General features: G+C 43.4%; 1 protein-coding gene across 1 annotated transcript; it reads left to right on the top strand.

Moving 5' to 3' along the window:
- The first annotated feature begins 987 nt into the window (after positions 1-987).
- On the top strand, positions 988-10,685 carry LOC149282134 (ATP-dependent DNA helicase PIF1-like). Its single transcript, XM_089498581.1, is given in 12 exon segments — positions 988-1,551; positions 1,795-1,924; positions 2,006-2,131; positions 2,367-2,520; positions 2,679-2,793; positions 2,950-3,056; positions 4,677-4,816; positions 4,917-5,023; positions 5,365-5,452; positions 5,586-5,731; positions 6,004-6,195; positions 10,629-10,685. Coding segments are annotated over 12 exon segments (1,926 nt in total).
- The last annotated feature ends 501 nt before the right edge of the window (positions 10,686-11,186 follow it).

Consider the following 11,186-nt stretch of genomic DNA (forward strand, 5'->3'; position numbering starts at 1 on the left):
ACACGGTATAAAAATACAGGCGAGCTCCATAACGATTCCGCCCGCCCTTCACAAACATGGCCGCCTGGAACTCAGAACAGATCACGTGACAAAAACAAGCCGGGCGCAACGGTTCTGTGACGCGTGATGTCATTGGCTGTTGATTGGTCACTTGTTTAAAAGTCTAAGTACTGATAGGATGCGAGACTGTGCCGGCAAATTTAAAATTGCTGCATTCGGAGGCTGCGTTCTGGTGCCTAGATCTCTCTCTTTATACGGGGGGAAGCCGTCAAGGGAAGATCCGGGGGCCAGCTCAGCCCAGGCGAACCAGTCAGAGGGTCTCGGTTTAACTGCACCTGAGAGGTCTAATTTTTGGTGATCCGCTATATTCGGGTAAGAATTTACCCGAGACTGCCTTTGATGTTTAAAATGTGCTTTAAAAAATAAAGTCTATTTTGTTTTGTCTTTTATCTATCTACGTTTATTTTTTATTTTTTTTTGGGGGGGGGCGAGATAAAATGTAAAAACACCCCAACTATATATATATATATATATATATATATATATATATATATATATATATATATATATATATATATATGAGACCGTGATGGATAAGGTTAACCTGTTAAAAATCTTTTGATTTTGCCATATGAGTAGTGCTGACTGTATCATATAGTTTCAGTGTATATATATATATATATAATTTGTCGCCCCCCCCCCCCTTAATATGGATACAGCTTTATGTATGCATGGAGACCATACCAAAAAAAAATGTAGAAAGCTGAAATAAACCCCGTGCTCAGGAAAAACACCATATACCCGTGACAATTTAACCCTGTCAGTGCCAACACACAGACCTTAACATTAGACAAAGAATTGCATTAGCAGTTACGAAGGTTTATTTATTGTCACGCTGCATTCCGGTTTTTCTGTAAGGATGACTTCTTATGCACCTGCAGGTGTTCCAGGTGTTAATGTGTCATTTTGTCTGGTTTCAGGAAAACGATGCTGGCCGACCACTTGTCTGCAGAGATCCAGAGCAGCGTCACCGTGGAGTACTTAAACGCCTCGGGCCAAGCGATGAAACGCAAAGTCATCCGTAACTCCTTCATGTCTCTTGGACGCAACGAGCTCCGTGAGCTTGTGCTGCAGGTGAGTGACGGGAAACTCCAGCAGAAGTTTGTCCTGAAACAGATCAAGCTCTTCACCCGTTTCATCCAAGATGGCAAGGCCTCCGTTGTGTTGAACCCGGACAATGTCCAGCTCTTGATCTCCAACTGCCCCTCGGATAAGCTCAAGCTCTTTATGAGAACTCTTCTGATAAAGCACGAAGCTGGGAAGAAGGAGAAGCCGGTGAACGATCGCACCAGGCTGCTCTCTGGGCTGCCGCGGACGTTTGAGACCATTAGCCCGGTGCAGAAAAAGGATGTGGAGCAGGCGAATGAAATGCGGGCCAGGGTCAACACTGAGACGCCCGTTAAAGGGAAGGGACTCTGCCTCCGGGGAGTCAATGGCGTCAACAGATGTCAGAAGAAACGGGCGAGGACGGCCTCTTCTGAGAACTGCTTGGTAAGTTGCGTTAGTGAACCTTATGGTTATTTGCGCTCTAATGCAATTTATGCTCCCTTGTATTTGCCCCACTAGCTCGACCTTCGCAAGCATTCTAGGGGGCTAATGAGACCCTTCATAAGCTGCCCATTGGTTACATTGGGAGCGCTTTCCAGCCAGTGATTAAAGTAAAAAGTTATGACTGCTTTCTGCGATAGATTCAATTATTTATCTTTATTTTATTTTGTGTCATATGATTTATAGGTTGCAGATCTCCGCCCCAGCAAGAAGCCGACTCTGTCGATGCCCAAATCTCTGACGCTCTCCACGGAACAGTCTCTGGTGCTGAACACCGTTCTCAGCGGGAGGAACGTCTTCTTCACTGGCAGCGCAGGTTGGCATTAGTGCCGGGAACCTTCTCCGTACGGGGCAGGGAGCTGGGCTAGCAGGATCTAACTTCATTTTGTCTGAGCAGGAACCGGAAAGTCCTATTTACTGAAAAGGATCATTGGTGCCCTGCCTCCGAAAAGTACTTTTGCCACAGCGAGTACTGGAGTGGCTGCCTGTCACATAGGCGGCACAACGCTACATGCGTTTGCAGGTATATTGTGCTATATACATTGTAAAGGTGTTGCATGTTTTACAGATGTGGTCAAATATGCATTTTATTTCTTAAAATAAGAATCGATGCGCTTTTTAGAGGGTTGACATTAAGTTCTGCGGCTCTTGTTAGTCACCGGCAATGCTTGATGAGAGTTCTTCAGCAGCCGAGGTTGTTTATCTGTGCCTTTTTAGTAAAATGATGATGGAGAAACTACTTTTCTGTCAATCTTAAGGTATTGGCTCTGGGAAGGCACCATTGGATCAATGCATTGAATTGGCAAAGAGACCAGGCGTCCGACAGCACTGGGTTAGCTGCCGGCATCTTATCATCGATGAAATTTCCATGGTGGAAGGAGAAATGTTTGACAAGCTGGAGGCTGTGGCCAGGTAAAAACTTGTCTGTGAGCCAGACCATAAGTAAGAAACTCGTGTAAAGATCTGCCCCAGAGATTAACATAGAAAATGTAATTGCCCTACGGTGTAATAATGATCTGGTTCATTAGACCTGTTGCCCCTGCGCTCACCAGCTGGAGTATTTCTTGCAGGGCCGTACGTGGACGAGATGAGCCGTTTGGTGGCATTCAGCTCATCGTATGTGGAGATTTCCTCCAGCTTCCACCCGTCACCAACGCTTCTAGCCAAACCAAGTTTTGCTTCCAGGTAGGGATGACTGCAAGAAAACGCGTTCCTCGTCCGCCAGCAAGACTGGGAATTACTTGGTCAATTCTAATACTCTCTGGCAAAACCACTGCAGATTAGATAAAATCTGGTTACATTTGCAAAACTGATCCATACTGGATTTGTCTCGTCCTGCAGGCTAGAAGCTGGAGGAAATGCATCAATCTGACCATGGAATTAACTGAAGTGAGAAGGCAGACGGACAAAGCCTTCATCTCCTTGTTACAAGCCGTCCGGCTGGGCAGGTAAAGTGTTTTAAGGAGCCGTCGTGTTACAATGCTTTCTCTTTAAGGCTAGGTTTCCACTTGGGTTTTTGTCCTGCGTTTTTTTTTGGTTTTTTTTTTTTGGTTTTTTTTTTTTCTTTTCTTGATGAAAAACGCCAAGAAAACTGCCACTGCATTTTCCTGCGTTTTGGCGTTTTTTTCTGGCGTTTTAGCCTTTCTGTGGAAATTGCTTTTTTGACCTTAGGCCGTTTTTCCAGCCTTTACACGTTGGCATTTTCACCCAGCTAAAAGGGATTAGGATAAATGGCGAGTATCTGCCCCCTCCTGATGTCATTTTCTTGGAAGAGTTCCACTTAAACACCCCCCGGCGGACCCCTTTGTCTCTTTTCTGTGGTTTGTAAGGCATGCTTTATTCCGAATGTCTGCTCCTCGAGGAAGATTGGCCCCAAATGATGGTGCAAATAGTTTGCTGTTGCTTTCGGCAGGCAGGATCCAGTTGGTTTGTTTGTAATGGGATGTCTGTTCCAAATGGTGTAAAATTCAATATGAACTTTTTGTGTGAAACTGTTTGTTTCCCGCCTATTTCTCGTAGGACGCACAGATACCGGGTCCATCCTCTGCATTGTAACTGTGGAAAAAACGCCATAAAAAACGCCAAGGCAAAACCCACATTGCTTTTTCATGGCGTTTTTCTCTCCCATAGACTTCTATTGGAGAAAAACACCAAGATTTCCTTGCAAAAAACGCCAGAGCGTCAACAATCTGCGATTCTGAAAAACTGCCACAGAGCCCAAAAAACACAGAAAAACGCCAAGTGGAGATGGCATCGTGCGATTGCCTATTTAAGAACAGCTAACATCTGGCCGCAGAGTTTTTTCACAAAAACGCTGTGTGGCTGAATTGGCGTTTTTAGCAAAAAAAAAAAACCAAGTGGAAACCTAGCCTAAAGCAGATGATTGATGGTCCCTTATCCTACTGCGCTGTATGGGGTTAACACTTATGGACATTTAAATCCATCAGAGGATGGTCGCCTACCTGGCTTAGACATTCTGCACATACAATGCCCATTAGGTTGCAAAACCTTATTACCAATCGTAAACTTTTTGGAATGAGCAGAAATGCGATGGGGTATTAAAGGGCCACTAATGCAGTATGCTTTGACCCCTTAAGGACAATGGGCGGTCCCTAAACCCATTGAAAACCATGCATTTTGAGCCCGTACATGTATGGGCTCTGTCATTAAGGGGTTAAAAATGTAGGTGCACCCATCAGGATCACTTGCGTTTGGTCTTCCGTGTGTACACTGGTTATATGCATGTGTACAGGTCACAACTATTCTGCATTTGAGATCACCTTCACTCCATAACAATTCTGTGCACATGTCCTGCAGGCAGCTTCATGCTGTCCTTTTTAACCCCTTATGGACAATGGGCGGTCCCTAAACCTATCAAACAATGCGTTTTGAGCCTGTATATGTACGGGCTTTGTCATTAAGGGGTTAAAAAGGACTAAATCAGCAAGAAACCTCTGCTCCAATCTCTGTCTCTTTAAGCCCGAGCTCGGTTCATAGAAGTGCTTGCTTGTGAATCGGCAGCTGGCTCCGATCTGATGTTTTTCTCCTTGCTTGTTTTGCTTTCTCAGATGCACCGACGAGGTCGCCAGAAAGCTGCTTCTCACCGGCAATCATAAGATAGAGCGGGATGGAATTTTGGCCACCAGGTTGTGCACCCACAAGGACGACGTGGAGCTAATGAATGAACGGCGGTTACAGCAATTACCCGGTAATGCATCCTACAGAGTCAAAGAGCTTTATGAGAACGTCTTACGATCCTGGTTTGTGTACGGCAGATACTCAGTGTATGGCTCATGTCTGTCTTCCAGGTGACAGTCGTTGTTACGATGCCTTGGACAGTGACCCTGTGCTGGTGAAGACCATTAATGCACAATGTCCTGTTAATGAAAAGATTCAGCTCAAGGAAGGAGCTCAGGTTGGTGACTCCGCTCCTTGAATATCAGACACATTTAGTCTTTTCGGGTAATGCTGCTACAATTATATATTTATATATATATATATAATTATATTTGACTTTTAATATTCTGCAATATAGTTACAACTCAAAAATAAATATAATTTTGTGTACTGGTGATCGGTCGCTGATTAGTGCAAAACCTCGTGCACACACAACACATGCACGGGGTACAATCTGAGTCTATTTTCCCCACTAAAAGACAGGGATCTGTCGACTAAATAGATGTCACGTGCGAGTATTCTAAGAAACATTGCAAAAGATCTACTTGGAACCTGTTTTTTTTTTCAAATGTTCAACAGGTGATGCTGGCGAAGAATCTGGATGTGGCCCGTGGACTGGTGAACGGGGCTCGTGGTGTTGTCGTAGGGTTTGAAGGAGCTGGAAAACGTGAGTAGGCGTTCGGCACTAAAATGCCTATTGATGCTTCCAAGTGAAGCTTTAGTCCCCGTTAACCATTAGTACAGAACGATGCCTGCAGTTTTCTTCGCTGTAAAACCTCTGATCTTTCTTGTCTGTACAGCTCTGCCCAAGGTGCGGTTCCTCTGTGGGGTTACTGAAGTCATTAAGCCGGAGCGCTGGGTATTTAAAGGCCACGGCGGGATATACCTGACTCGACAGCAGCTCCCATTGAAACTGGCGTGGGCGATCTCTATCCATAAGAGCCAGGTAATAACAGACATATCAGATGAACCTACTTTCTTTTTCACATACATCGGTGTAAGTCCAGTTTGATAGAAGCGTGTCTGCCCAAGATAAGCTACGATGTAACAGTTTGATCAGGCTGCGCATGGACCTCAGAAGACCGTATCTGATCTGTAGGGCAGGGTAGTAATAGTTTACTTTTTCTGTGACCGCAAACGAAACTTCTAATATCTGTACCCCTTGTAGCGCTTGCGTTTAGTTGCTCAATGGCCATCGTTGCCTTTTCTCTGTTCCAGGGAATGTCTCTCGACTGCGTGGAGATCTCCTTGGCTCGGGTGTTTGAGAGCGGCCAGGCTTATGTAGCCCTGTCTAGAGCCAGGAGCCTCGAGGGTCTTCGGGTTCTGGATTTTGATCCCAAGGTCGTGAAAGCCAACCCGTATGTTCTTCAGTTTTACTCCAGACTGCAGAAAGAGAGAGCACTTCTACAGGTAAACCCCCTTTAATAATCCCCCTACTCCCCTGTATAATAAAGGAGCACAGAAAGGGTCCTTTCAGGGTATAAATGTTGCCTGAAGCTATGATATGTAACATATGAATTTACAAAATCTGCATGTGATTTCTTTCAGATGACCATCGATCCTTACTTGGCAGGCAAGGAGAATTGATGTCATAACGCAATGGATTTTTTAATGCATTTTGTTTTTAAGCTGTGGATATGTAAATATTAATGTACAGAATTTTATATTTTTATAAATAAAGGCGCTAACTTCTGAAAGTGTCGGTTTTTAGCGTTTGTCTTTCTCTTTGTGACTATACCAGACACTAATTGTAATCTGATTACAAATCCAGTGGTTTAAATTAAAGCGACCAAGCTGCTTTTTGTATGCATCACACATTTAACCCCTATAATGCCAGAATGCAATAAGGAGAATGTGGCCCTGATCTAGAACGGTAATAATTACAATCGGCAATTAAGTAAAATTAACTTAATCTAAATTTACATATATGACTTAAATTAAATCTGTATTTGTGAAAAGCTGACAGTAACTGTCCAGTAATCCTAAATTGGTTTTATATAAGTGTATTTCCATAACCGGTTTTTAATTGTTTAGAACACTTAAAATACTTTTTGACAAGAAAAAAATCTAGAAAAATGGTGCTAAACCATCTCGCTCTGTTATCTGAGCCCAAGCTACTAGGCAAACACCCTGACTCCTTTATCATACTGACTGTGCTTTTGTATACAAAAGAATGGCTGTCTGAATCACCCAGTTGCCTCTATGACTAATGACTTCATTAGCAGTGCCATAAAGCATCAGCTCAGTGTGGTGTGGAGCACGGAAAGTCACCCAAAATATCACATGACTGACAGCAATGGCAGTCTGGAGATAAAGGGAGTTTATTGGAGCAAAATTAGATAAAACCAGGTTTTTGTCACCCACAGACATTACTGTATACAGCGCTGGGGTTTATGCCCCCCCCCCCCCATGGAACTACCACCTTTAGGAAAACAAACATGCAAATCTTTCTTTTAATAATAGTAAGGCATACATTTTCTCAACGGTAAATAAAGAAAAACAAAGTTAAGTATTTGAGGTACTTCTATACCTTGTAACGTCTCATGTGCAGTGGTGCACATGCGTGTGATCTGTCAGTCTCTTCACTGGCTGCCTGTGCGCTTCAGGATTCATCTCTAAATACTCTCCTCGCTCATCTCTAAATACCCTCCTCCCCGGTCTCTCCTCACTCATCTCTAAATACCCTCCTCCCCGGTCTCTCCTCACTCATCTCTAAATAACTTCCTCACCGGTCTCTCCTCGCTCATCTCTAAATACCCTCCTCCCCGGTCTCTCCTCACTCATCTCTAAATATCCTCCTCCCCGGTCTCTCCTCACTCATCTCTAAATACACTCCTAACCGGTCTCTCCGCTCATCCAACGATCCACTTCTATCCTCTCCTCTGATTTCTTGCTCTCATGCCCGCTTACAAGATTTCTCCAGGGCTGCCCCTATCCTCTGGAATGCCCTCCCCCGGTCTATCCGTCTCTACCCAGCCTGTCCATCGTTCTCCATGCCTTTTATTCCTTCAAATGCTCCCTCATGACCCACTTCTTTAAGGACGCTTCCAACATGAGCTGAAGGAACTTTCCCAGTCCCTCTCCTGTAATACTTTTCACAAGTGCGGCTGCTCCATCCCTCACTTTTACCTATTGTGTAATGCACCCTAACTCTCTAGATTGTAAGCTCCTTTGAGCAGGGCCCTCCTCACCTGTTGTTGTCTCTAAGTCAAATTGTTGTGTTACATACTACTTGTTATGTCCTGCCTACCCATTGTACAGCGCTACGGAATTTAATGGCGCTATATAAAACAAATGATGATAATGCACTGGCAGACGTCTCCAGACATGGCTGCCGGGTATTACCAAGGAAGGAATATTTGATTTAGAAAAGCATTGTGCAAACATTCTAAAAGCTGACCTTTTCCTATAAGGTATAATTAGCAGGAGGGGTAACCGTATTTTCGCTCTCTCAAGGAGTGTTCTGGAATGTACCGTGAATCCGTTTCACGTATAAAAACACGGGATTAGGCAGAGTGTTTTTTTAATTGTTGTTCCCCGGTGACTCACGGTGTTATCTCTGTTTATGTGTGTTATTTGCGTGTTTATCTGTGTCTGCCTGTAGGCGTGAGACGATTGCTACATCGATTAACTTGCCAAGAGATTTTGTTTATGGAAAAGGACCAACCAAGATAGACTAAATATGTATCAGAAAAGAACTGTCCAATCAATGTTCTGAGCTACTGACAAATGCAGGGCGTCAGAAATCTTGGGGCCCAGTAATGCCTTGGAGCCCATGCCCCTCCCATCAGCCCGCCCCATGTCCATCCCACTTTACCACCCATTGCTCCACCCATGGCTCTCTCGCTGCTAAGGTGCGACCACCTCGTGGAGTAGCCCAGTGCCGCCATCACACCCCGTACGAAAGAATGTGTGTGATGTATCAAACTCATGACTTTGTTGTTCGATGATGTCATAACAGAGACTGGGATCTCTGCCAACCCGAATTTAGCAGGAGAAAAAATGTTATTCCAATCACATTACACCCATGTTTATTTAGAAATTATTTTAAACTGTGATATCCTCTATAGCTCCCGATTCTACCTGTTTACTTTGGCCAGTCCCTCTTAGAAAGAGAGCTTGGCGTGAGCTGAAACATAGCTACGTTGAAATTGACAGCAGAAAAGAATGATACAGTCTACTCATTTTTTTCCTAATTCTTTAGAATGGATTTATGTACGTTGCAGGCTTTAAAGAATTAATTTACTGTGTTTGCATGTATTACTTCCGCTGAAAGCCCATACTAGGTCTCTACTACCCCTTCTATAAAGCAGAATTTTCTCCTTATTTTCTCATTATCTCTCAAACACCCTTTAAAAGGATGCTCCATTATACACATCGCCTACTGAAAAAAATGCATGTTAAAGTACTTTAATGTAAAGTATATAAGCCAGTCCAAAATATTAAATAAATGAATAACCTTTAGGAGGAGCTGCAGCAGATCACCTTCTCAGAGGTTCATTATTTCACCCCAATGGAGATGCTTTCTGCGCATGGGGGGGTCACGATCATGGAGCAGCCGGCTAGTGAGGTGACCCCAGGATCTCCACAATCCTAGCAGCATGGGGCTCTATTTTACCAATGACGTCATTGGACCTCAAGGGACATCTGTTCATGACTGGTATCTCCAAGTTGGCAGCGTGATATGCTGGTGCGTGAAATGATTCTGTTATTTTAATGATCCAATGGTGATCCTTATTTCTTGTTCTTTAGAATAGCTGCGGAGTCTTAGAGACAAGCTTTGTCCTCTGGAACTCACACACGAGACATCTCCAGGTCCTTGAGATGTCATCAAGTTATCTCCACGGTATCTGAAGGCACTCGTCCTACAGACAGACCAAGGTGTGACCTACTGAAGCACCTCCAGAGAAATGGAAAAAATGGCAATTTCTGTTTGGATCACCATTTGTACAGTATTTAATGTTTTATTTTTTATGTTCTTTATAGACACCGTATACATGTGATACTGCGGTGACATCTGCAAACGTTATCGTTTATCTGTCCAGTTCAGAAGAAAGAAGAGAGAGGGGAGATGGGATAGAGACATTCAAATACTTAAAGGGATTTAACAAAGTTCAGGAGAGGGTTTTTTTTTCAGAGGAGGAGAAATGTTAGAGCGAGAGATCATAATCTAAAACTAGAGGGTCAGAGGCTTAGGTGGAATGTAAGGAAAAATGACTTTACTTAGAGGGTGGTAGATAAGTGGATCTGTCTCCCAGCTTGAGTGGTAGAGACTAACACAGTGAGGGGATTTAAACATGCATGGGATAGGCGTATGGCTCCTGAATCTAAGATGAGACCAACGACTGATTAAGGAAAAACGTGTGACTAGACGGGGCGACAGGTTCTTACCCGCCATCAAATTCTGTGTTTCCTTGTTATAAAAACAATACAATGTATCCGCATTTGCATAAAGCGCTGGCAGTACTCTGCATTGCTTAGAACAAATATTATATATCGCTATTGACTAAGACCGTGAGTCTCGAGCTATTACAAGAGTGAAGGCATCATCCATCTCTCTCTTTTGTATAGATTGTATGATATGTTTCTTTCCGCTGTTTGCCACTTTAGAATAGTTTGTTCTTTGCTTTATCTTCAGAACTTTGTAGGCACGGCAATATTTCCGGAACTTCAGAAACCTGTACGGCCGTTTATTATGGAATCTTTCTGAACAGTCACGGGGTGGAGATGTTGTTGTTGCAGTCTGGCATTGCTTTTATTTAACGGCCGCTGCGGATGAACTCTTTGCATGTTGATTGTGGAGTTAAAGAATCTCTTTAACCTGAGACGTTCACTAAAGGGAGAGCTGTTAGGAGAATTTTCTGGAGAGTCTCCCTCTTCTGGGACCAACGACATATTAATGTCTATGTATTTAAAATGTGATGTCATCAAAGGCCCTGTTGGTGTAACGGTCAGGTGTCCCAATACTTTTGTCAATATAAAATATATATATATATATATATATATATACCGGTATATATGAAAAATAGAAGCAGTATTAAGAACAGCTATTTGTGTCTTTCGTTTCATGGCTTAGATAACAGCCAATGTTACTAATGGACACTCAATTGCTTAATTTTGATGTCAACTTCTGACTTATCTTCTGACCTTCTGGTATCCTTCTTGTTACCAATAAAGCAGAATACATTAATAAAAAGAAAAATTGTAAAATTTGTATTTTTACGCACACAACAGGTTAGAGTACGATACAGCATTAGCTGAGATTTCCCTATAAAGTACAGCACCCAGAGGCGGAGACGCAGCAGGTAGGTCGTGTTTTGGCCAGTGGGACATCACGGGATGCACGTAAGTCCATGTCCCAGAACACGGCAATGAACGGAGGCTGTTGGCGGTTTCCATTC

This window comes from Sceloporus occidentalis, unplaced genomic scaffold (genome assembly GCF_023333645.1).
Source record: "Sceloporus occidentalis isolate IW3139 unplaced genomic scaffold, rSceOcc1.0.p SCAF_122, whole genome shotgun sequence".
Classification (NCBI taxonomy): Eukaryota; Metazoa; Chordata; class Lepidosauria; order Squamata; family Phrynosomatidae; genus Sceloporus; species Sceloporus occidentalis.